At 37.6% G+C, this 25,298-nt stretch overlaps 4 protein-coding genes, 1 long non-coding RNA gene and 5 other non-coding genes across 13 annotated transcripts; 2 read left to right on the forward strand and 8 right to left on the reverse strand.

The window, feature by feature from the left end:
* Positions 1 to 139: 139 nt before the first annotated feature.
* LOC115624550 lies at positions 140 to 1,799 on the reverse strand. The gene is made up of 7 exons (XR_003995476.1): positions 1,620 to 1,799; positions 1,450 to 1,498; positions 1,183 to 1,253; positions 935 to 989; positions 689 to 724; positions 462 to 493; positions 140 to 266 (listed from the first exon to the last, which is right to left on the reverse strand). It is a non-coding gene; the product is annotated as an uncharacterized LOC115624550 (long non-coding RNA).
* Positions 803 to 894, reverse strand: LOC115625006. Its single transcript, XR_003995512.1, has one exon. It is a non-coding gene; the product is annotated as a small nucleolar RNA Me28S-Gm1083 (small nucleolar RNA).
* Positions 1,054 to 1,142, reverse strand: LOC115625004. Its single transcript, XR_003995510.1, has one exon. It is a non-coding gene; the product is annotated as a small nucleolar RNA Me28S-Gm1083 (small nucleolar RNA).
* LOC115625005 lies at positions 1,319 to 1,409 on the reverse strand. Its single transcript, XR_003995511.1, has one exon. It is a non-coding gene; the product is annotated as a small nucleolar RNA Me28S-Gm1083 (small nucleolar RNA).
* Positions 1,724 to 1,820, reverse strand: LOC115625001. Its single transcript, XR_003995507.1, has one exon. It is a non-coding gene; the product is annotated as a small nucleolar RNA Me28S-Gm1083 (small nucleolar RNA).
* A 132-nt stretch (positions 1,821 to 1,952) lies between these two features.
* Positions 1,953 to 4,526, reverse strand: LOC115624549 (H/ACA ribonucleoprotein complex subunit 4). 2 transcript variants are annotated; one of them, XM_030519273.1, is made up of 6 exons: positions 4,418 to 4,526; positions 3,980 to 4,348; positions 3,672 to 3,923; positions 3,222 to 3,496; positions 2,405 to 2,818; positions 1,953 to 2,338 (listed from the first exon to the last, which is right to left on the reverse strand). In XM_030519273.1, the coding sequence occupies exons 1-6, from the start codon at positions 4,428 to 4,430 to the stop codon at positions 2,135 to 2,137; spliced, it is 1,527 nt and encodes a 508-aa protein (XP_030375133.1). In that variant the 5' UTR covers positions 4,431 to 4,526; the 3' UTR covers positions 1,953 to 2,134. The 2 variants fall into 2 exon arrangements, with proteins under 2 accessions (XP_030375133.1, XP_030375134.1); XM_030519274.1 differs by lacking the exons at positions 3,980 to 4,348; positions 4,418 to 4,526 and having other exon boundaries at positions 3,222 to 3,480; positions 3,672 to 3,811.
* On the reverse strand, positions 2,981 to 3,119 carry LOC115625003. Its single transcript, XR_003995509.1, has one exon. It is a non-coding gene; the product is annotated as a small nucleolar RNA snoR639/H1 (small nucleolar RNA).
* A 108-nt stretch (positions 4,527 to 4,634) lies between the features above and the next one.
* LOC115624780 (zinc finger protein 277) lies at positions 4,635 to 6,109 on the forward strand. The gene is made up of 2 exons (XM_030519612.1): positions 4,635 to 4,893; positions 4,959 to 6,109. The coding sequence occupies exons 1-2, from the start codon at positions 4,656 to 4,658 to the stop codon at positions 6,056 to 6,058; spliced, it is 1,338 nt and encodes a 445-aa protein (XP_030375472.1). The 5' UTR covers positions 4,635 to 4,655; the 3' UTR covers positions 6,059 to 6,109.
* A 1,072-nt stretch (positions 6,110 to 7,181) lies between these two features.
* LOC115624582 lies at positions 7,182 to 7,981 on the forward strand. Its single transcript, XM_030519319.1, has one exon. It carries the CDS (start codon positions 7,226 to 7,228, stop codon positions 7,832 to 7,834), a length of 609 nt encoding a protein of 202 aa, XP_030375179.1. The 5' UTR covers positions 7,182 to 7,225; the 3' UTR covers positions 7,835 to 7,981.
* On the reverse strand, positions 7,957 to 23,386 carry LOC115624580 (long-chain fatty acid transport protein 4). Of its 3 annotated transcripts, XM_030519316.1 has the most exons (6): positions 23,255 to 23,386; positions 21,291 to 21,454; positions 13,232 to 13,482; positions 10,413 to 11,048; positions 10,058 to 10,259; positions 7,957 to 8,979 (listed from the first exon to the last, which is right to left on the reverse strand). In XM_030519316.1, exons 2-6 carry the CDS (start codon positions 21,339 to 21,341, stop codon positions 8,038 to 8,040), a joined length of 2,082 nt encoding a protein of 693 aa, XP_030375176.1. In that variant the 5' UTR covers positions 21,342 to 21,454; positions 23,255 to 23,386; the 3' UTR covers positions 7,957 to 8,037. The 3 variants fall into 3 exon arrangements, with proteins under 3 accessions (XP_030375176.1, XP_030375178.1, XP_030375177.1); XM_030519318.1 differs by lacking the exons at positions 21,291 to 21,454; positions 23,255 to 23,386 and adding an exon at positions 15,699 to 15,970 and having other exon boundaries at positions 13,232 to 13,461; XM_030519317.1 differs by lacking the exons at positions 7,957 to 8,979; positions 10,058 to 10,259; positions 10,413 to 11,048; ... (1 more) ...; positions 21,291 to 21,454; positions 23,255 to 23,386 and adding exons at positions 15,366 to 15,633; positions 15,699 to 15,959.
* Positions 23,387 to 25,298: the final 1,912 nt, after the last annotated feature.

A 25,298-nucleotide genomic window follows, 5' to 3' on the forward strand; every position in this document is an offset into this window, starting at 1 on the left:
GTTAGATTTCTAACCGCCTTCTTTAAAATACTCTGACTGGCAACCCTAATACTTTTTCGCGCCAAATCTACCTTCCCGCGTGATCTAATTTTAGGGTTATGAGCTACTCAGTATACAAAAACTAAACAAAAAATAGATATATAATTATTTACAAAGTTGTCTTTATTTAATGTCTTTTTATGTATATACATAGAATGTCTATAATACAAAAATTGGCGCATATTTAATAGCGGCATTTCACCCATTGACCGTGCGCCTTGCTGTACCTGTAATTGAAGATAAAGTAAATCGATGTTAAAATATGTTTACAGAAAACAATGAAAGTTTTTGTATTTTTGTTTGTCAGTAGGACCTATTGGATTGATATATTGCGGTTAATGTGAATCATGCCACATAGTTCAGCTATCCATGCTCATCATTTTACAATTAAAAAAGCAATGCTTAAAAATACTACCACCTACCTTTGAAGACCGCTCAAAATGCTTCCAAGTGCCTGTAAAATAGAAATATATTTGATTAATACCGTATTGCATTGTTTCACACGTATTGTCTCTGAATCAATCAGAAGGACCTATTGGATAGATTTGTTGCGGTAAATGTGAATCATACCACATACATCAGTTATTACATTTTATCATCATGCATTTCTTTTGGAATTATTTATGACAACCTTTTTGGAATTACTTACTTATGGATATAAAATAAGCCATGCCCAGTCGGTAAACTGAAGAAAAATGAAGAAGGTAAATAACAAATCGGTCAATAACAAAATTACTTATTTGGTTAATCCTCCTAAGAATTAAAGTATTATCAGTAAGACCAATCACGCAATCAACATGAGAAGTTTCAATTGCTTTCAGCTAGGGGCGAAAGTTTTCGATCATCATGTTAATATTTGTAAAGTCATATTAATACTTTTCTTATAAGTTCTCACCTAAAATGGGATGAAGTGTTGACATCAAAACTTCAGTCTCAGAGCTACTCCTGACCTGCAAAATGAGGATAATTTTAGAAAATTTTATATAAAAAAACTACGGTGCAGTCTAGAATACAGTCAAATATCAGTAAGACCAATCACGCAATCAACATGAGAAGTTTCAATGTTTCAGCTAGGGGCGAAAGTTTTTACTCATCATATAGTTTGATGCAAGTGACTTAAATACATACGTATGATATACACACCTGAACTCGGAACGAAACTTTTCTGATCGGTTCTGCCTATTTGCCGTTTGGTATCAAGGAAATAAACGAAACTGAAAATAATAAATATATATTTCTATTAGCTAACACACAAATTTATTAGCTTAGTTAGGAAGAAAGTTGAATATCAGTAAGACCAATCACGCAATCAACATGAGAAGTTTCGATTTTTTCAGCTAGGGGCGAAAGTTTGAGATCATCATATATAAAAAAAAGGTATATATATTTAGGTATAAAAACATAACACACCTTGAAGGGGTACATAATGTGTCTTCCTTCATCTTTCGTTATAGTGGAACTGCAAAAAACAAAAACATAATATATTAGTCAACTTGTATATTTGGTCTAGCATGAGAAAAACCAATCACACAAAAAACATTGGAAATTTTGAAAAAGTCGAAATTACAATGTTGACTCACCATCTTTCGGTGCCTTGTAGCATGTGTATTTTTTGTGGCAAGCTAAAATATAAAGATTTCAATTAGTAATCGCATTGCTTAAATAACAAAAACATTTGAAATGTTAGCTGCAATATCAGTGAGACCAATCATGGCATTCAACATGGGAAGTTTCCAATTATGGTTCTGCTAGGGGCGAAAGTTATTGATCATCATTTTGCAGCGCAACAAATTCAAATCATTTTTATAAACAATAATTTTACTCACCTTCCGGGTAAATTGATGAGAGGACCTAATGTTAGCTAAACCTAATCATAATAAAATCAGTACGCTGAAACAAGCATTTCTTCCCAATACATATTATAGTACAATAAAAAATACAATTTATTGCATTGCGAATGTCACTTAAATGCGTAGAAAATTTGTTATTTCTACAATAGAAACTTTTCTTAACTTAGGAACTAAAAGATGATCAAATAATGATTCATTCTACACTCTCACAACAAGAGTTTCTAAAGCCGTGGGTATATGTAAAATTATTCCTGAGGTTCCTCTCTGTCCCTATCTTTGTCCTTCTTCTTCTTCTTTTTCTTATCTTTTTTCTCGTCTGAAGTGGTTTCTTTCACCTCTGCCTCTTCGGCTGGCCCCTCCTCACCACCCTTGTGTTTCTTTTTTTTATCTTTCTTTGATGGTGCGGCCTCAGTGGCAGATTCTTCGGCACTAGAGATGCTATGCTTGCGCTGTAGATAAATATTTTGAGCTTGTGTTTAGTTTGGGACTCCTCGTGCTCCTGCAACATTACGTACCTTGCTAGCCTCATTTGATCCATTGCTTGGCTGTGACTGTGGCGCCACTGCTGCTGCCGGTTTCTTAGCATTATAATCGACAAAGCCCGTTAACCATTCCTTTGGTGTGTTCTCATTGGGCCGACCGTATTTGTCGAGCTTACCACTCGCAATGAGCGCCTTTTTCGCCGATGCCTTAGGACCGAGACCCCATTTCCGTGGATAGGTGTCGCGTTCCATTATTACACGTTTGATTTTAGCTACGACACCGTGATCGCAGGAAGACATGGTCGCTGTGGTCATCAGTGCTATTGCCAGACATATGGCCTCTCCCTTTGTTGTGCATATGACAATCTCCTGATCAATTTCAATTCCATCCTCGTAGCGCAACACACCTGGCAGCATAATTTTGGCACCATAACAAACAGCATTGACCTGTGAAAGATCGAAAGTAATAACCAATTTCAGTACAAAATATTTATCAAGAATGGAGGAAAATAAAGAATATGTGGTGATCAATAAGTCAGATACAAAATAAATTACTCAAAATGAAAATATTTAATTATTAATCGTGAATTTTATGTTATTTAATTGGATTGTGGTCTGATAAATTCCTTTGTCAGGCACGCTGAATTCGTGAAGCCCAACACACACAGTTCAGTAGCTTTACTGTTCCCAATCATAGTCACAGATGCTGTTGGGATATACATGCAACTGCCGGCTTATATCATGGGGTCAAGTATCCATAAAAACTATTAACTCTTGAAAGTCTAAGATATAACTCCAGCACGTACAGCAGTTACATAATACATGTAAGACAAGATTTCACTACACTTACCGAGCTGTCCTTCATGATAATGCGCTTGTGGTTGACCAGCAATCCCTCCAACGGCTTTATAACACGCCGTAGCATGGACTCGTCCTTGTGGTTCTCGTACAGCCACATCGCATCGAGAACGTCGTGCATTGTGACCATTTCATCGCGCTCAGTCTGAATGCCCGATCGTACGCGTCTTAACTCCAACATTTGGCCGCCAACGCCAAGTACTAGGCCTAAGTGCACGCACATGGTACGTATGTACGAACCGGCTTCGCAACTAACCCAAAAAACACCTGGACGCGTAAGTATGACAAAGGAAGAATTTTTTTTACCAATAACTGTGCATTTGCAATGGCAAATACTATAATTTTTATGTTTGCTTTGTTTTGAATTGCATTTGGGAAGTGCACGCCCCTTGCCATAAGCCAGGCAGTGACGCACTCATCCAGTATTAGGTTCGAAGCTTACCCATATTACGGGCAGGATCATAGTCCAGTAGTTTGCTGTCGTAGACAGTGCGTACACGCAATTGACGCTTCACAGCCGAAATAAGAGGTGGTCGTTGGAAAAGCGCACCACGCAGTTTTTCCAAACCCTGACGCACTTTGGCCACAGACTCAACAGGGCCGTGCAACTTAAATATGGCTACATACTCTTTGCCGGCGCTTTGTTGTGACTTGACTAAGCGGGTGGCACGGTCAATGCAAACAATCAGACAACCTGTCGGAGACACGTGCGTGAGTATTTTGAGGTTATGTGTACAGTGCCATGCTTACCAGTGACTTTAGGATCTAATGTGCCCGAATGGCCGGTTTTCTCAACTTTCAATATGCGCTTTATCCAGGCGACAACTTCATGCGAGCTAGGATTCGAAGGCTTGTCGAGATTAATAAATCCAGATTTGATATATTCTTTGATTTCACGATTAAGTGGCGAGGAACCATGTGCCAAGGGAGTGTAGTGATTCGAGCGTATATTTAGTTTATCAAAGTTCTTCAATAACAACGGCCACTGGGATGTGTCTAGCTGTGCTATCTTTGACGAGGGTTTTATTTGAAATTCGCCCTGCTTCTGCAAAGTGCCAATGTCGTCGGCATCAACCGGCTCCTGCTTGATTTTTTTCTTTTTCTTTTCTTTCTTCAGCTCTGGGAATAATCCACATTGTAGATTGTGAAATGGGTCACTTTTAATTTGTTACTGTATTAGTTACTCACCAATATCTGCCATTATGGTTGTTTAATTTAACAAAACGTGCAGCAGCCGAAAAGACGTTTGCACGCGCTGTGAGGTAAAATAAAATGGCCGAGACAAACACGTGTTGCCACAAGTATCGAATACATGAGTGGTGGCATTTGCAGAAACGAGTACATGAGTACATACATACGATACAGCTGTTTTAAAATACATAGATTGGCAGTACTTAAGACATATACAATTAGTAAATAGCAACAAATGGAGCACGCGAAGCCCAGTTCTGGCCATGATGAAGCTACCAGGAAAAGTAGTGTCATCAAGCCCACACGTAATACCGCCATAAAGTGTTTAAAATGCGACAAAGTGTATATATTTCCTGCGGACAAAGATGACTGCTTAGCGCATTTGTATCTTGAACATCGGCTGGTTATTGCGGATGTAGATGAAGTTGCATTGCTTGAAGAATATCTACAGTACTGGGAGCAGGAGTTTCAAAGTAAGTTACCTATACATACAGCTTCGGTTTAAATAATGACTTAAACATCCGCGCGTCTAATTTAGCTCATGAGTTTGAACAGTATTGCACTACTTTGTTTTTGGATCAGCTTCCTGATGGCACCTACGCCAAGAACGAAAAGTACTACTTGTTGTGTGATATACTGCCTCAAGACTATGAACTTCGTCACCGGCTGCAGCAGCAGTGTTTAAGCGCGGCGCTGCAACGTCATCAGTTCGAGTTGACCGACCGGAGCTTCAGTAAGGAATGTCTCTTCTGCCGTACCGTTATTAATGGTTTGCGTTCCGAATACTTGGATCATTTGTTCGAAAAACACTTTCTGCTTGTGGGCAAGCCCGAGAAGCTGGTCTATGTTGATGAATTGCTCGAACGGTTGGAAACAAATCTGGAAAAATTAATATGCCTGTACTGTGAGAAGACGTTTAAAGATCGGCCCACGCTCAAGGAGCACATGCGCAAAAAAGGGCACAAGCGAATCAATCCGAATCGGCGCGAATACGATAAATACTTCCTAATCAACTACAATAGAACGTCGGCACCAACGAATCGAAAACAACAGCCGCAGAAGCAGCGACAAAAACGTCAGACGTCAGGAACAGAACAAGATGATGCCAGCGTAGATTTTGATAAGCATTTTGCTCGGCCGGATTCAGATTGTGAACACGATTCCGACTGGTCTGACTGGGCGGGTGATGGCGATTTCCCAACGCTTAAATGTCTGTACTGCTCTCAGGATGAAACTCAGTTCTCTACGCTAAAGGAGCATATGGTTCAGAGTCACCGCTTCGACTTCGATGCGGCCACCAGTGCTTTAAACTTCTATCAACGCGTCAAGGTGATAAATTATGTGCGTCGGCAAATATGCATGCTGCGTTGTGTAAGATGTGACCTACAATTTGATGATGAAGAACTGCTTAGCGAGCATATGGCTCAAGAGGCGCATTACAGCATTGCCGAAAGGTCGAGTTGGGACAAGCCCGAGTTTTTCTTTCCCTATTTAGAAAACGATGGATTGCTCTGTGTGTTGGACGACAGTACGGGAGATGATGTGAGTACAGATGTTGTGCGCATCATTTCGGAGGATAATTTAGCGAACATAAACAAAGATGCAGAACGTTTGTCGTTAGAGAACTTTAAGTTGTAATTTAATATAGAGGAAGAATATAAAACATTCTGTTGACTTCCTTGATACATACAAATTGTGTTTTACTAAATGGTCATATATGTATGTATATTGCAACATTTTACAGCTCAGTATGTTTGGGGCCGGAGTGTGTTATCATTTGGAATTCGGATGTTATAGTGAACGTCGACAACGCATCCCAACGGCTAGTGCTGAAAACTGTAACGGTAGAATTGCATTTGGCAATTTCGGTTTTTTGCGCTTTTTGCCAGTGTTTACACATTTTATTTTTAGTTGTAAAATGTAAACAATAGGTATTTCAAAGTACATACTTATACCGAAAATATTAAATTTTTGTGGTATGTTTTCTTGTATATTTAAAGCACTCCAGTCTCCTGCAATTATTTGAAATATAATTGCACTGGAATGTAGATTGGTTGTTTATGAAATGAAATTTATAAGGTGGCCGAAAACAGTAGAGAATACTGTGAACCGTGGCCTCTTTTTGCGGAACTTATTTCGGCGAAAAACATATGTGCATATGTATTTTGTTTGGAGCAACTGTATACAACTGTTAGACAAACCCTTTAACAACAAAATCAGCTTCAGGAGTTCAATTTTTTATACAATATAAACATTTTTTAATATGCAATGCATATTATGCATATGTATGTGTCCGAAACTGTTTGAGAACCAATTTTCTCACGAGTTGATCTATATACAGTTGATGTACATATGTATATACATATGTAAGTCCAAAAATGAAGCGGAGTTTTATATTAAACAGAGTAAATTTGGAGGTTTTTGCTAAATTCAAGCCATATATGTATGTATTTTATATTTTTAAATAACAAAAATAGTTCGTAAGCCCATCGATTTTAATAGTTTTAGTTAAAAATTGTGGTTGTGTTTATTAAATTAAAAGTCTGCTGTATTTAAAATTTAAACTATTAATTTAAGAGTATGGTATATTGAAAACGTTATTTTTTGTTTGCCAAACATGTACAAATATGTTCATTTAAATTGGAACAAAGGTATTTATAAGGTATTTTTTGAAATGGCAAGGGTATTTTTCATATTGCTTATAAGGTCATATGGTATATTTTTCCAACTTCAGCATGTGGTTACACTGCTTATTGCACTGACATCATTCCGTAGTGAAAAAGATTTTAAATATTCTCCTGCTCAATGGAGGCCCTTGATATACTCGAAAAGCGAATAGATGCGCTAACGCGGGTACTTGGCGGTGTTCCGGAAACAAATCCCCCCGGCAGTGAAGCTGGTGATGGCCACAAAACTGTTAACATTGTTGACTCTCTCTGCTCAGCTAACGCCTTGCTCACGGAAGCGACGACAGGACGCACACAGCTGCAGAAAATGGTGGGCAGGGCTGGAGAGCTCGAAAAATATCTGGATCCTAATTTCTTGGAGGAGCAGCAGCAGGTACGCTCTAAAGAGGTCTATCTTAATGCCGTTGCGCCCGAGTTGCACACACAAAGCGAACAGCTACAACACATCAAGAAACTGGAACCTGCTCTAGGTGCTGAATATTTCCGCAGCATACCTGGCGAGTGCTTAGATAAGCTCAAACAAATTACGCAGAACAACGGCGAGTATGCGCAGCAGAGCGAACTGATCGAGGAAAGCCTAATACTGGCTATGAAACGCTACGGCGAGATACAGGCGGATCTGCTGAGTTCCCTGGACGTTATGAGCGAGAGATTGGACCAGGTGGAGCAACGTGTAGAACAAAAAAAACGGGCGGACTTGGCAAAGGATGTTCCGGCGAAAGATTGAGCGTGAGAACAAAGAGACAAGAGATTGCTGAAAGTATTTTCTGTTAGACATTTTTAATTGGTATTGGGAAGAGCTGTCGTCTATCGCCTGTAAGTTTATTTTATTTTATACGTATGTACTAGCACAATAAATGAGACTCCAAAGTAATTTTAATACTAAGCTCAGCACTGCCATAAATGCCGTCGATACCTCATCCAAAATGTTCAAAAACGCAGCTCATTGCGCTGTATCCGTTCGTAAATCTCTTGTGTAAGCGGTGCATAGCTGCCATCTGGCTGCGCGTAGTAGAGCTCATCCTCTATGGTTGCCGGATCGTAACCATGCTGTTGCAACTCAACTTTGCGTAACTTAAAGGTGCCAGTCAGATCGATCTTACGAAGAAAGCGTAAAAACAGGGGACGTGCGTAGTTGGGCAGCGTCTGCTGCAATTGCTTGGCCAGTATCTGGACATCCACTTCACGCACTGGATCGTAGATCGCGGCCATGCCAGCACGACCCTCGGTCTGCGGTATGCAGACACCATACACAATCGTGTCCTTGTAACCTGCCAAGTTACTCAATTGTGCCTCCACCTCGCTAGTTGAAACATTTTCGCCTTTCCAACGGAACGTGTCACCAGTGCGATCTCTGAAGTACAGATATCCACGCTCATCGGAAACAAGCAAATCACCGGAGAGAAAAGCCATGTCGCCCTTTTCAAAAACATCATGTACAACCTTCTTAGAAGAAGCTTTTGTATCCACGTAGCCAAGGAATGCGCGACACGGATTGCCCTTTACAATTTTTCCAATGAAGACGCCTGTCTCATTTGGCTCGCACCGGTCGCACAAGCCCTTGGAATTGCGCAATGGTTCTCCAGTATGGGGATCGGCGCGTATAATGGAGATCGGATATATCTGTGGCAAAACACGAGATACAAAGCCAATGGCACCCACAGTACTGTCATTATTCATTATGTTTGCGTTTCCCTCCGTAGCGCCATAGAACTCTCCAACATGTTTAATACCGAAGCGCTCTACGAACTGTGGCCAAATCTGCGGACGCAAACCATTTCCAAATACCATGCGAACCTGGTGTTGGCGATCATGGGCGGCCGGTGGCGTGGCTAATATGTATCGTGCCATCTCTCCAATGTATTGACCAATCTAGTAATAAAAGAGCGAGGGTTAGTGGAGCGCATAAAGTAAAGATGCTTAATATTTGCAATTATGGATATATCCTTTAAATATCTTATGGTTAAGCAATACATGAACACAAAAACATTCTTTTACGAAACACGGATCTCAGGAAGTATTAAAGCTAAGATAACCAAACATTATATACGGGTTTCCCTATGCCCAAGGCAAATTTTTTGTTTTTTCTGACGAACCATCACTGATATTCCATTACTTCCGTAAATATTGGAATTTTTAACTCGAGCTTGACAATTACATCCAATTATGTCCTTTCCACCCTAATGGACTCAACTCCTAAATACTCTGTAATCACTACTATTTAATTAAATTAATTTTAATGAAATTTATTAATGCCTGTACCCAAATGGTGAATGGGTATACTAGTTTTGTGCGAATGCACGTAACAGGCAGAAGGAGGTGTGGCAGACCATACAAAATATTTTGGATCTGGGTGACAAGCCGAGTCGATATAGCCATGTCCGTCCGTCTGTATGAGCGCAAGGATCTCAGACGGTACAAGAGTTAGAATTACCAAACTTGGTATTCAGATTATCCTAAGACCGAGAATGTACGAGTTTAAGTTTTTTTTTCGATGCTATTGAAATTGTGCATAAACAGTTATGTACGTATGCAGGTGTTGAATATTTTATATTTAAATTCATTAATTAATTAATTTTTTTGTTGAGAGTACAGGGTATTTTACTGTCGGGCTTGCTCGACTGTAGAGTTCAATGGAATGTATTAAATAAAATTATTCAAATCAAAAATATGTAACAGGTTCATATAGTCGTACAGTTTAAAAAAAAAAATGTTTGGAAAGCTGTCGGCCTAGTGGTATTTCAGGAAATTTTAATGAATTTCTTCTTTTAATGAAACTTATTAAATAAAATTATAAAAATCAAAAATATATAACAGGTTCATATAGTCGTACAGTTTAAAAAATAAAACAATTTTGGAAACTTGTCGGCCTAGTGGTATTCCAGGAATGCTTATATACTAAAGGCTTAAAACCCAAATCTCTAAACTTTATCGTTGATTTGTTGCTTACCGTGGCCTTGAACTTGGCGCAGTCGGCAAAGTATCCGGAGGCGCTGAATTTCTTCCGTATGACTACCGTGGATCCAAAGAGTAATGCCTGACCCATGCTCATAACGCCGCCGGCCGTGTGGTAAAGCGGCAGTGGCGTATAAAAGATATCCTTGTCGCGGAAGCCTAAGGCGAAATGAATGCCTGCGGCAATGAAAAAGTATCTGAAAAAGGGGAAACAATTAAAAATTTGTTTTATTTTTGAATCTAAATTTCTAAGTAGATAAGATATTTGTTACTATAATTGTTGAGATTTAAATTGATTGTTCAATCAAATATATATAAAATTAAATAGTAGACGCCGTCTTCAAACATACCGCGAATGTGTGATAACAGCCGCCTTGGGCAGTCCCGTAGTGCCCGACGTGTAGATATAGACCAGTTTGTCGTGATGGTCGGCTCGACTGGCACCTGCGGCCACCTTATCCTTCGGCGCAGCTTCGAGCAATGCATTCAAGTGTTGAGCTAGACCCTGGGACAGGGGTTCAGAGGGCGTCGCAGGCTCATCGTTGAACTGATAAAGCGCCACATGCGCAGGCAAGTCCTTTGCTATGTCCATAACAGCCACTCTGTAGCCCACGCCGTAGATGAGAGCGGAGCACTCGCCCACTTGGATGCTGTGCAGCAGCGAAGCACCGCGCAGATTGGTGTTGATCAGGGGTGTGATAACGCCAATCTTGGCCAGACCCAGCCAGGTGGCGACGAATTCGGTACGGTTTTCTAGCAGTAACCCGACCACGTCACCCTTCTTGTACCCATGATTGTGGAAAACGTTGGCCACACGATTGGCGTGCTCGTTCAGCTGTCGAAATGTCCATTGCTGAGTCTCGCTCACGATGGCCAGCTTGTCCGCGTGACGGGCCACATTCGCCTCAAAGATATCGGCCACATTCAGATTCTTACGCTCTTGGCTCTTCACGAAGCTCAGCACTCGAATGTATGCAACAAGTGCACTGTAAAAATTCAAAAGATGACACAGTAAGAATGCAGTTTTTAGCCCTTCGTATGTCTGAGATGCATATCTGCAACGTACCGCTTAAACTCTATTATTTTACAACGTAAGCGCGAAATTTGCAAAGTTTATAATTGATGTAGTTCTACACATTGTATTTTAAGTGTATTTGATTTGGTTACACTGAAATAAACTAGTGAATTGAAATTATGATCGCTTTTGGCTCCAATTTTGTGATTCGTGGGATGCAAGCAAATTAGGGGATTTTTGTATTAAATTTGTTTAAATATATAAAGTACAACTAAATGTGGGGTCGCATTAAGCTTTAATAAAATTAATTACTTGTTTTTAAAATTTTCATTTACAGACATTTTTTGACCCCAGAAACAACAAACACATCGTTTTTTGTAAAAACAAGTGAATAAGCTAAAGTCGGGTGTCCCGACTTTGAAATACTCTGTACATATGTTTACAATAATTATAGAAAATAAAAGAATTAAGAAAATTAAAATAAAAACAAGAGAGAACGCTACAGTCGAGCAAGCCCGACAGTGTAATACCCTGTACCCAGGTAAACTTCCGTCACTGAGTTATATGCGCCCATAGCAGCAGCAAAAAGAGGAAGAAGAAGAGCGAACTTGTTGCTGCAGTTTGGGGGGGTTATACTGGCGAGAATTTGTTTCGCTAATAAATTTTCTTAGAATTGACAGAATTGAATCAAATTTTGAACAACAGTAGATAATTATTTAAATTATGTGTGCAAAGTTTGGTTTAGGTACCATTTGAAATGTGGACGCTATTGACGAAATTCTGCAGCGGGGGAAGGGGGGGAAAATTAAAAAAAAAAAATAAACTCGTCCTTACTCGGATCAAGGAGAATCTGGATGCCAACTTTGGTTATTCTAGCTTTTATAGTTTCTGAGATCCTCGCGTTAATCCAGACGGACAGACGGACGGACATGTCTAGATCGATTTCTCTCGTCATGCTGATCAAGAATATATATATTTTATGGGGTCGGAGATGCTTCCTTCTGTATGTTACATACTTTGCACAAACCTAATATACCCTTTTTACCCTACGGGTACAGGGTATAAAAATTTGATCGATTTTACCTTTCTCGGTATTCGAACTCACGTAAATGGTGTATTATTGCACATCTACATAGCAATTGCGTCTGTGTGAGTGTATGTATGCCTATGCGCATCTATTCGTGTCTGTGTAAACATGTGTGCAGTCAACCAAAGCACCAGCATCAACAGCCGCGGGCAGCGCTTGAGCAGCGCTGCAGCAGCAAATACATTTTTGGCTATAACTTCTTGTTAAATCGGTCTATCATAGTGAAACTTGGCACACGGACACATAATAACCAACTGGGGGTATTTCCAGAATTTTAGTTCGAAATTACGGGAAGTTAGAGAAAATCGTTAATAGGGGGGAGTTGGGAGGTGTATCAGAAAAAATAAACAAACTCGATCTGCCTAGGGCTTATAGGAACCTTGATACCAATTTTGGTTATCCTAGCTCTTGTACTTACTGAGATCCTTGCGCTCATACAGACAGACGGACAGACAGACAGACGGACATGGCTATATCGACTCGGCTTGTCACCCTGATCAAGAATATACATATATACTTTGTGGGGTCTGCCACGCCTCCTTCTGTGTGTTACATACATGCGCACAAAACTAGTATAGCCTTTCACCCTTTGCACATGGTTGCAGTCAACCAAAGCACCAGCATCAACAACAGCTGCGGGCAGCTCATGGGCAGAGCTTGGGCAGCAATTTTATTTATGGCTATAACTTCGTGTTAAATCCTTCTATCATAGTGAAACTTGGCATACGGACACATAAGAAGTAACTGGGGGTATTTGCAAAATTAGAGTTCGAAATTCCAAGAGTTACGATTTGCGGGGGAGAGGGGGAGGGAGGGAAGTTCCAAAATACACATTTTCTGCGTATTCACAAAAGGCATCTTGGACTAAAATTTGGTGTCCCTAGGTCTTATAGTCTCCGAGATGTACAGAGTATTTCAAAGTCGGGCCACCCGACTTTAGCTTCTTTACCTGATTTTTACTATAGTACATATTGTCAATTTCCAAAATATTGTTTTCTGAGTGCACTGGTCAGCAAGCTGACTCGCTAGCCACGTACGCGGCAGTGCATCGACCTGGAGGTACTTACGTGGTATCACGTCGCGACGTCACCGCTGCTATGTAGAACCAACGCCAGCCGGGTCGAACGAGTAGCAGAGCACTGAGACTCACGTAGAGAGCAGCAAGTCCGAACCAGATTCCATGATAGTACCAAAGCAGAGCAGTTCCCGCGCCCAGGATGGGTACGAGCAGCAACTGAAGGTATCGTCGCAAGTTGCTTTTACTTTTTTTGTTGGAAGGCGGGGAATCGACGGTGATCTGTACATTGTTCGCATCGGGCTATAAAATATTAAGGACGGGTTACAAAGTTACAAATCCTAATTAATATTATGATTTTGCATATGACACATTCGTCTCACAAGCCAAAAATGTTTTGTGTTTTGATTTCGTAAGACGAGAGTGGCAGCTAATAAAACACTCAATTTAAATTTGCTAAAAAAATATATACATATATATATATATATATATATATATATATATATATATATATATATATATATATATATATATATATATATATATATATATATACATACATATATATATATATATATATATATATATATATATATATATATATATATATATATATATATATAACCCATAGTAGAGCAAAAAGAAGAACTGGAGTTAAATTGCTTCGCTAATAACTTTTCTTAGAATCAATCGATTTTGATGAAATTTGAAACAAAAGAAGATAATTGTCTATTGATTATGTGTGCATGAATATTAGAATGGTCAGCATGCCAAGTTTGGTAAATGCGGGCTCAACCGTCTCCGAAATCTAGGCTTTCATCCCGACAGACGGACATAGTTCAATTCGTCTCGTCATGCTGACTAAGAATATAAGTATATGTATACTTTATGGGTTCGGAGATGCCTTGTTCTTACATACCTTACCTAATATACCCTTTTCAACCTTCGGGTACAGGGTGTAAAAATGCCCAATTAGTCGGAGTCATTATTGGATATGTTTTGGTGGTTAAAACGTTTGTTTTGCATTTTGCCTCTTAAGATTCTGATTCTTATATTTTTGTATACCATCCAGTGCAATGGAAAGGTATATGCAGTGTCGCAATAGAGATGGGTATGAGTCGGCTTTGATAGGTCCGAATGTCCAAATATTGTAAAAACTTGGGTTTTTCATTTAATATTGATTCACAACTATTTTCGATATTTTATAAATTTGTTGATTTAAAACATTACTTTTGTAACCGTACTTCGAAATTGAACAAGCAGTGCAGTGACAAAGATACTTAAAACAAGAAAGGAATGCTAAAGTCGAGCAGGCTCAACTCTCAAATACCCTGTACCACCCCACAAAAAATAAATTATATTATTTAAATTAATTAATGAATTTAATTTAATTAAATTAATTAACTAAATTAATTTAATTAATTAACTAAATTAAATATAAAATATTCCATGCATGTACACAACCTATCATATATATAGGTTGGATATATAATTACTAACTGGATGTGTCTACCAAATTTTAGTTTAAAATTCCAAGAATTACGGGAGTTATAGAAAATCGTTAATAGGGGGGGAGTGGGGGGGGGGGTGGATCAGAAAAAATGAACAAACTCGTCCTTTCTCGGTCTCAGGAGAATCTGTATACCAAGTTTGGTTTTTCTAGCTCTTATACTTTCGGAGATCCTTGCGTTCATACAGACAGACAGACGGACAGACAGACGGACAGACAGACAGACGGACAGACAGACAGACGTACAGACGGACATGGCTATATCGATTCGGCTTGTCATGCTGATCAAGAATATATATACTTTGTGGGGTCTACCAAGCCTCCTTCTGTGTGTTCCATGTGCACTCGCACAAAACTAATATACCCTTGTACCCTTTGGGTACAGGGTATAACAATTATATAACATTCTTTCTTAGGTTTACTACATGTTTGGTATTTTAGTACAAATACTTATAACAAGGAGGTACATACAAGTACATATGTAACTCTATTCCAGTACGTCAACTGTTTCAACAATCGATAACGTGTTGCAGAACTTGGATTGAAGCTAGGCGTTTCATTCCAACTTATAATAAAGCTATTATAAAGCTAACTTTGAAGCATATAAGTAATTAAATTATAAGGCTATCTACGCCAGCTTTGAGGTCAATATCTGCTTGTTAATTGCACCTTACTATTTCCGTATTGTTTGTCGGCATAAGCACTTAACACTTTATTTAAGCAAATTTTGCAAAAGGTATAACATCTGAAAACATACATATAACTAGGCAGGCCACCGATAACTGCAACACTTGCTAATTGCTAAACCTGCCACCATTGTGCCCAGAAATCTCTTTGAAGTGCATCAGCGCTCTGTGCTCCGCATCGGCTGCCAACTTGTTGGACAAGCGTATGAGCACGCAAATGGTGAGAGCCGAGATTAGGCCGAGCATAAAGAACAATACCTGTACGGTAAGATGAATGCTGGTTACCATTATTAGTCGTATAGGTTGTGTGATGGCCCATCTACCTTGTGCCATACTGTCAGCCGAAACTCACGACTAGACGCAATGCCCCCGTCTTCAAGCAGCGGCTCATTGTCGGTGCCTGTCATCATGGTAGGTCAATATTTGCTAGATTTTCTCTCTTTGATTTAATGGTTATTTGTATACGGAGTTTGATTAGTTGAATGTTTGCTGGTGGAATGGTTTTTTTGGGCCAAGAGTTATTTCTCTGCCCCCTTTTGACAATGAAACATAGAGCTCCTACTGCTTTGATTTACAAAATATTGAGCAAAACAGGTTCCCGGCAATGTGCAAAGGTTGAAGAGCAGTTTTAAGAGCTTCAAGATATAGGAGTACTCTATACACACACGGGTATTCCCCATTGCTGCTTAAGATTTTATTTTGCCGATCACCTCTTCCGTACGCAGCCCGCAATATGACCAACAAAATTGTGCAAAAAATATGACATACTTACTATAAAAATTGGGAAAACAAAATCAACTCCGCGAAAATTATTTCGGTATTATCGCACTTAACATGCACAATTCTATGTAGCTATTGCTATTGATTCCAAATTCATACTATGTATACTGTATATCTATACTAATATTATAAAGCGGAAAGATTTGATTGTTTGTTTGTTTGAATTGAAAAGGCTCCGAATCTACTGGACCGATTCAATGGATTCTTTCACTGTTGGAAAGCTACACTATCGACGGTGAATATGGGCTATATTATATTTACAAAAAAGAATGGAATCCTTACTAAAACGCCAATAATGTAACCAAAGGCGTAAAAAAATTACCTTCAAAAATTACCTTATAGCATGCTGTTAGTTCATAATCATCCTCGAAACATTGTCATTTTAAATATTAAGGCAATATTATTCAAAAGCCCCCAGCCAAATAAAAAATTACAAATCGATCGACACCGTGACTAATATTGAAGACATTTAAATTCACTAAGCCCTTCTGGACTGCTGCCACATGAATTGACGGTAAAATTCGGAATTGCAATCATGCTTTTGAGAATAAAGCCTTCCAAGCATGTGCAATGGGACGAGGTTGCTTATTAAGGAATTGCAGGACAATTTAAGTGTAGCAACTATTATCAACGGCCCAGCAACTGTTCAACTAGCTCATATAACGAGGATACCAAGGATACCGATGATCCCATTTGATCATTTATATGGCTTCAATTTCCGGTAGTTCCAAGGCCAAGCCTTCGAATTAGTAGGGATCGACATACCAAAGCAATGTTTTACGGTATGTTGACCTATCACGGGTCATAGCTCCTGAAAATCAATTTATTTTGCTACCACAAAATAAAACATCAAATATCTTTTACAGAGAACCTCTGACCTAATAAAGAATAACAAAAAAAATCTAAAAACGAACAAAAAATCATTAAAATAATAATATCCAAAATAAATTTCACTCCTTCTTAGTAACTCATAGCAAAAAGAAGGGTGTGTGTTAAGTGTGTGTGTGTGTTATAAAAGGTATAATTTGTAAAATTTTTGTAAAAATGCCCGTGCGAAGCAGAGGCAGACGTTAGTGGATAATATAATAACATACATAATAATATAATTGTCAATATGCAAGCCAGTCTGTGACAGAACTAAATTAAATCTTTAATTCTAATTCATAGAATGCATCCATTTCGTTTATTTTTAATTTTCTTTAGTTTGAATCAAAAATGGCAATTCGATATACTAAATGTTCTCGACGAACAGATAATAAATATCAATGTAGAAGAAATTATATTTTAGTATAGAATTCTTTTAAGATTTAATGAAATAATGTTTGTTTGCATCTTGTTTGTGAGTTTCGTCAGGTTTGTAAGCAAACTATTTGAGCATCTACTTTAGAGAAATACAATACTTATAAATACTATTCCTATCTTTTTTGAACTTTCAAAGCTTGATCTAAGGGTACCGGATCGAATATTTAGGTATATACCTACACTGATAAAAAAGTTGCATAGTACGGATGAATATTTTCATATTAAGTTTAATGTTCATCTATTTCATATTCAAATCAAATAAAAACATCGTAAATTTTACTAAAAACATATTCAATTAGTGATTTTAATACTATATGAATAAAATTCAAAACAAAGTGTAAAACTTCGTTAAATAAAGTGTGTTATATTCAATTTAATGTTGAACCATATTAAATATTAATATACACACGCTTCAAAAAGAAATAGTTAAATTTACTATATTCCATAGTAAATTATACTATTTTTCTGAACTTTAATTTGAAGTTTTTTGTAGTCGATTTAAATATACTAGAAATATATTAAATTTCTCAAGTCGGTTTTCAGCGGTTGTGTGGTATAAATAAAAAGTGTAACCGATTGGCATACAGATATGGTCATATGGTCGTTAGGTATGTGTTAAGTAAGTGTTAATCAATCAGCTGCTTCTCACTTTTAATATTAATATTTATCTAAACTATATCTGTACTAAAAGGCATAAAAAAAATTAATTCATAATAACAAAAGAACTTTAAAATTACTTTCTGCTAAAAATGGTGGTTCTATAGAAAACAAAATTTATATAGAAATAAAATATGCATCATGATAATGTCAATATTGAAAAGAGTTAAAACAAAAAACAGTAGCGTAACAAAAAAATAAAAAATATTTTATAATTATAAAAAATAAGCCACTGGCGTCTCCACATTGTGATTTAATATAGTCATACTTTAAATTTAATATTATACCCTGTACCCGTAGGGTAAAAAGGGTATATTAGGTTTGTGCAAAGTATGTAACATGCAGAAAGAAGCATCTATATATATTCTGAATCAGCATGACGAGAGAAATCGATCTAGACATGTCCGTCCGTCCGTCTGTCCGTCTGTCCGTCCGTCTGGATGAACGCAAGGATCTCAGAAACTATAAAAGCTAGAATAACCAAAGTTGGCATCCAGATTTTCCTAGCTCCGAGAGAGGACGAGTTTATTTCATTTTTTGAAATTTCCCCCCCTTCCCCCGCTACAGAATTTTGTCAATAGCGTCCACATTTCAAATGCTACCTAAACATAACTTTGCACACATAATTTATTTATAATTATCTACTGCTGTTTAAAATTTATTCAGTTTGGTCAATTCTAAGAAAAGTTATTAGCAAACAAATTTTCGCCAGTACAACCCCCACAAACTGCAACAAGTTCGCTCTTCTTCTTCCTCTTTTTGCTGCTGCTATGGGCGCATATAACTCAGTGACGGAAGTTTACCTGGGTACAGGGTATTACACTGTCGGGCTTGCTCAACTGTAGCGTTCTATCTTGTTTTTTATCAGTGTACCTATGCTCGGACAGCTTACGCACAAATTTTATAAATTTAGTGAAACTGCGTTCTTGACTGGAAATTGCTACCTAGGAGCAACTGTGTTGAATCATGCTAGAAAATTCTGTTTTTAAACTATCAAATAATCTTTCCAATAATAATAATTAAAATAATGAATTACAAGTAATTAAAATCCACATGTAAGTACTTGCAAAAATTCCTATAAATACAATTACCTGGTTATACAGACAATACAGGGCAACCTATAGTTCGTATTTACGTACATTACTTACATACATACATAAAGGCAACAATATCAGCTTGGTAATTATAACTTAGGTTAGCAATCATAAAATACTTTGTTGTGAATACGTTACTAAAAATAAAACAAGTAAAAAAGCTAAAGTCGGGTGTCCCGACTTTGAAATACTCTGTACATATGCTTACAATAATAATTATAGAAAAAAACAAGTAAAAAAGCTAAAGTCGGGTGTCCCGACTTTGAAATACTCTGTACATATGTTTACAATAATTGTAGAAAATAAAACAAATTAAGAAAATAAAAAAACAATTTGATCGATTTTACCTCTCTCGGTATTCGAACTCACGTAAAGGGTTTATAATTGCACATTTACATAGCAATTGCGTCTGTGTGAGTGTATGTATGCCTATGCGCATCTATTCGTGTCTGTGCAAGCATTTTCGCAGTCAACCAAACAGCAACATCAACAACAGCCGCGGGCAGCGCTTGAGCAGCGCTGCAGCAGCAAATATATTTATGGCTATAACTTCTTGTTAAATCGGTCTATCATAGTGAAACTTAGCATACGAACACATAATAACTAACTGGGTGTATTTCCAAAATTTTAGTTCGAAATTCCAAGAATTACGGGAGTTACGATTTGTGGGGTAGAGGGGGGAGGGAGGGAAATTCCAAAATATACATTTTCTGCGTATTCACACAAGGCACTAAAGGGACTAAAATTTGGTGTTCCTAGGTCTTATAGTCTCCGAGATATAGGCGATTATACGAATGGAAAATCGGGAAAACCCCCATAGGGGGGAAGTGGGGGGGAAAATCAAAAAAATAAAACAAACTCGTATAGCGTACACACATAAGGCATCTTTGGTGTCTCTATCTCTTATAGTCTCTGAGATCTAGGTGATCATACGGACGGACGGACGGACAGACGGACAGGCAGGGCTAAATCGACTCGTCTTGTCATGCTGATCAAGAATATATATACTTTGTGGGGTCTGCCACGCCTCCTTCTGCCTGTTACATTTTTCAGCTGGCGCAAACCTAATATACTCTTGTACATTTCATGTACAGAGTATAACAACATTTTAAAAAATCAACGAATATCAAACACAATAACAGTTATGCATTTGCATTCTCAATTCATGGCAATTTGTTAATCTAAGACATTTGTTGGTTATTTGTTCTAATGTCAAGTCTATCAAGGTTATTGTGCAGGCTCTGTTGCTTTTTTTCAAGTATTGGTACACAAAGCTATAGACACAAACTCGATGGAAATATGTATATATTTTTGTATTTTATCTTTTGTATTGATGTCTTATTTATTATATCTAATAAGTTGAGTACACGGTTTTTTAAAATCGGACCAGCAAATCGCCAAGATCATATTTGTTCTTCAGTATCCGCTTCTTATCACGTCAATAATTAAGAATTATCGAATGCCAGTACAACACCAGTTGGTAATATTTTTAAGCTAAATGATGACACATTCAAAACAAAATTATGGGATTCGAGTTTGGTCGAGTATGTATGTATCGTCGAGCATCCAAAAATTCTGTAGAGCTTTCGCCGAATTTTATATATAGTATATATGTACATAAATACATACATATGTATGCACCATATGTATTTGTATACAAACGAGCTCACGACCTTCGAGCGTTATAAATTACGTGCAAAAATAATTGGCCTGCGCCATGCGCTTGACTTTTGACACTGGCCTGTCGTAAAAACGCAATCAAGCAACGATGACAAAAAGATCCGATGCTAAAAAATGCACCTACTGGCTAACTAGCTGCATATTATATCCGCCCGATATGACTGGGCTAGTGTGTAAGTAAAAAAATCGTATAAATAAAAGATAAAAACACAAAAGGCTGAAATACTACGCACAACAGAAGCCCGCAGCTAGTCAGCCATCGAACATAAAAACCAAACTGGTTTCATGTTTTGGTTGTACAGGCAGCGACGATTTTGGTTTTTATTTTTATATAACGCTAAATTCGACTAAATCAAGCTTAACAAAAATGTTAAATATACTCGTATGTATTATATACAATACCTGTGCGGAGTTCAAGGCCGTAGAACCGCGGGTAGCGTCGCTGCCGCTCATTTTGTAGTGGCAAACTCCTCTGTTATTGGTGAACAATGCGCTTACAGCTTCTGCTATGTTAACATTAACAGTGCGCGTCGGCCGACTTAGACACTTGGAGGCTGTTGTTGTTACTTTCAAAACGAAATTAAAGATAATTAAGCGTGAGCGAGCAATTGTAATAAGGTGACAAAAAGAAAAATTGCTTTTGTGGCTGCTGCTTATTGGACGTTGGGCTATATGTTGATTGTTGCCTGGTGGTTGACGACTTTTAACTGATGTGGCGGCTTTTGTGTTTTTGGTGCTTTGAGCTCAAGGTGAGTTGGAAAGGGATTGTGGCTGTCATTATGTTTATGAACGCAACATAGCTGGGAATGTGCACTTGGTATTAAGGGTTTAACTGGCACACAGATGCACTTCAATTCGTTCACGTATTTATGAGTATAGCTTGGGTATTTCCTAATATTTTATAAATCTTCCACTATATTGCATTATTTTACTGTATTTGTATGAGATGACGCTGTTTTGAAACATTATGTACGCGAGGAGTTAGCAATGTTATACATATTAACTGAATCATTTACTTTGCCTGATTTTGAAATTTGTATACCCTGTACCTGTAGGGAAAAAGGGTATATTAGGTTTGTGCAAAGTATGTAACATGCAGAAGTAAGTTTGGTTGGGGACAGGCTCTCAATTTAATTCAATATTTACAAATATGCTAGAATCTATAAATTCCTGTTCTGTATTTAATATAGAATTGGAGTTATCATCCAACAACAGCAAGCAAGTTTTTCGTTCTTATTCCATTTCTTTTCGCTTATTTATCTAATTTACTCGTATGTGTTACTCAGATTCCAAGTGTAACAATTCCAAGAAGAGAAAAAATCAAATAAAAAAATGGAATTCGTATTTGGAAATATGAATTTTCCTTACTGAAATTGTGCGGAATATTGACTTGAATATGAAAAATCAACTTAACTTGTTAAACTGCAAGTGCAATTGGAATTGTGTTGTTAATAATTATCTAAATAGTTTATAAATTGACTTGATGAATATTTACTTTATAAAACAAAAATTAACTTAACTCGTTAAACTGCAAGTGCAATTGGAATTGTGTTGTAAATAATTATCTAAATAGTTTATGAAAAATTGCATTTGAAACTCATACGTTATGTCTCGCAAGCTTGTGAGCTTACAACTTGTAAGTTACAACAAAATTGTTGTACCATAAACATCGCATGTAAGAAGATATATACATAGTACTTGTATTTGTCGCTAATACACTAAGTTGTTATTTAACATTTTTAATGGCACGACAAAGCTCATCGTGCGTGAACATTGTTTTTTGTTGCTTTTTACGATTTGGAAGTTAATAACTTTTGAATTGTTCTTTTGCATAAGTTAAGAATATATACATACATAAATGCAAGCTAGTTCTGAATTTAAGTAACAGGTGAAGGTAAGTCGATAAGTTGCTGTTGGCCTTAAACATGAAAACTACATCGTATAAACTTCTTTTTTTGTTGGCCTTGCTGTGGTTTTAAAATTTGTAAAAATATTTTATTTATTCATAAACACTGGGTCGCTTGTCTTTTGGGATTGTGTTTGCTGTTGTTGTTGCAGCAGAAAATCCAACATCATACACGGTCGCAGCATCATTAACAAAACACTGAGGCAGCTCATCAGCTCATCAACAATGGCAACAATAACAACAACAACAATAATAATAATTGTATAGCCGCGGCATCACTTTCACTGACTTCTTTTGTTTTTTCCACGGATGTGTGGAGTTATTTTTAATTAATTTTTTGCACTTTTAATTTTATTGTGGTAGCTTGTCGCTGCTCTAAGCCATGTTAGGCGAGAGCTGGCTAAGTTTCCATTTCTTAGGGCACCCCTCCTCACACACGCACTCACACACACACACACACCTAGAACTTTTTCCCATTTACTCGTAATTTCCACTCCAACTCGCAATTACAGTTACGTTCGCCACGGCACTTCCACATTCAAAGTTTTTGAGCTCGGAATGTACTACTTGGCGTGACTTTAGGCCAGTAGCGTGGCTCGACGAATACTGCGCCAAAGACCCATAGCCAGAGCAGCTAAAGGCTTTGGAGCCAAGTCTGTGTTGCCGGTACGACGTCGACGTGGACGTTGATGTCAGCGTTGGCGTCGGTGTCGGTGTCGGCCGCAGCGTCAACATCGTCATCGTGCTCGGCAACAGGTTGAAGACTCACGAAGCGCAGTCGGCACAGACACACATACACACTCACCTGCCCATGTGTTACATTTGATTGCCTCGTTTGATTGAAAGCTGCATAACAATTGTTTTGTGTGCGTTATTTGCAATTAATTTGCAAGCACGTGAACGGGCCGCATGCAATTTTTCTTTCTTCTTTCATGTACTTTGCTTTTGTCCGCTATTTACTTATTTGCAACTGTAAACATTTCAACATTCAAACTCAAATTCTAGTGTTATAAGCAGGCACCTAAAAATGTGCGCAGACAATGTCGCCATTGAAAGCGCAGCGGAAGAATTTTTCTCATCCAAATGCAACAGCAAGTATTTACATCTTTACATTAGAAATGTGCCGACGCGTCGCGTTAATGATCATGTAGAGCAGGGACGGCGCGGGGGTGCTGTATTAATTCAAAACACGTGTTTTTGCTTGTGAGTCAGTCCATCTTTCTTTGCGGTTTAAAGGCACACATTCGCGTGCACACACACAAACACCCATTCGCATAGAATTGAACACTGACGCGTTACGTTGTCCGTGCTGCCCCAATGAACTCGGCAGCTGGAAAAACTTCCAATGGCAATTCCAAATCAAGCCATGTCAAGTTAAACATGTGAGGGGCGGGTGCCTGAAGTTTCTTTTTAGATTCAATTTTATCAGAGAGTGTAATCATAAAAGGAGTTTTTGTTTTAAATTACAAAATAATGTTTATTTATTTGAGTTATACTTTACAAATTTTATCCACAAAATAATTATTTTTTGTTAAATTTAAAATTCAAACTCATTTTATAAATTAGTTTATTTATTAGCAGATCCATTTTCGAAGCTATCTGAACCACTCTGTCAACAAGACGATTCACTTTTAATTTTATTATCTTAACGATACTGTTAACAGACAACTCTTTGTGAGAAAGGCCATAATATTCGTACTTTATTCGATAAAACAATCAATTGAGTCCAGCATTATTATTATATGAACTCAGCACTTCAATACTACTAACACGAAGACTTAGGAAGTTGATATGAAATATTTCTATTTTGGATAGTCGGTAATGCGGTCTTGAATTTTAGGAACATCCAATTCTTTAAACACAATAAATTATACAAATAAAAACGCATGAATTTAGTAAAAAATTAATAAATTGATAAGTAAAAAAAAATCCGTGATCAAATCCAAACTGGCGGTCTGTGCTTCGAATTATTATATTACGCAGAAGTCGGAAAATTAAGTGAATGAACATTCAATCGGAGTTTAAGTTACATTTTGAGGCCAGACACTTTTTGAATGTGCCTCGCGTGAGTTAATGTAGTGTGTGTGTGTGTGCTGTCCACAAATACAGTCCGTTGTTTAGCATGAGTATGCTAAACTGCTCGGCTTTGGCTTTAGACAAGAGTCTAGAGCAAGTCTAAGCATACTATTGTGAAACGGGGTTAATTGGGCTTACGAAACATTTTGGGCGTCAAGACAATCGAAATTAAATAATACATGCATAAAGTAAATTATTAAAGTATTCATGACAAAGTGTTATTAAAAACTTTGCACTTCAAACCATTCAGAATTAAAAAATAATAAGCTAAGACTAGTAATAAACTAAAGTATGTGAAAAAGGTAAGATCTGACATCAGGTTCCAAACAAAACATTTAATGAATGAACTGATTACATGAATTTTTGAATTCCAACAGGACTGAACCCATTAAAAATTATATTTAAAATTGCGATCCTTTTATAGTTAC

Source organism: Scaptodrosophila lebanonensis, unplaced genomic scaffold (genome assembly GCF_003285725.1).
Source record: "Scaptodrosophila lebanonensis strain 11010-0011.00,11010-0021.00 unplaced genomic scaffold, SlebRS2 tig00000061-arrow-pilon, whole genome shotgun sequence".
NCBI classification, from domain to species: domain Eukaryota; kingdom Metazoa; phylum Arthropoda; class Insecta; order Diptera; family Drosophilidae; genus Scaptodrosophila; species Scaptodrosophila lebanonensis.

Excerpts from the sequence above, each read along its gene's own strand:
- LOC115624580 (XM_030519318.1), bottom strand. The coding sequence starts at position 15,785 with ATGATGACAGGCACCGACAATGAGCCGCTGCTTGAAGACGGGGGCATT. Across the intron at positions 13,462-15,698 it reads GGCTGACAGTATGGCACAAG|ATCACCGTCGATTCCCCGCC; the intron begins GTAGATGGGCCA and ends AACAATGTACAG. Across the intron at positions 11,049-13,231 it reads ACGTCGCGACGTGATACCAC|TGCACTTGTTGCATACATTC; the intron begins GTAAGTACCTCC and ends GAATTTTTACAG.
- LOC115624780 (XM_030519612.1), top strand. The coding sequence starts at position 4,656 with ATGGAGCACGCGAAGCCCAGTTCTGGCCATGATGAAGCTACCAGGAAA. Across the intron at positions 4,894-4,958 it reads CTGGGAGCAGGAGTTTCAAA|CTCATGAGTTTGAACAGTAT; the intron begins GTAAGTTACCTA and ends CGTCTAATTTAG.
- LOC115624549 (XM_030519273.1), bottom strand. Across the intron at positions 3,497-3,671 it reads TGATCCTGCCCGTAATATGG|GTGTTTTTTGGGTTAGTTGC; the intron begins GTAAGCTTCGAA and ends TTACGCGTCCAG. Across the intron at positions 2,339-2,404 it reads GATCAAATGAGGCTAGCAAG|CGCAAGCATAGCATCTCTAG; the intron begins GTACGTAATGTT and ends ATTTATCTACAG.
- LOC115624582 (XM_030519319.1), top strand. The coding sequence starts at position 7,226 with ATGGAGGCCCTTGATATACTCGAAAAGCGAATAGATGCGCTAACGCGG.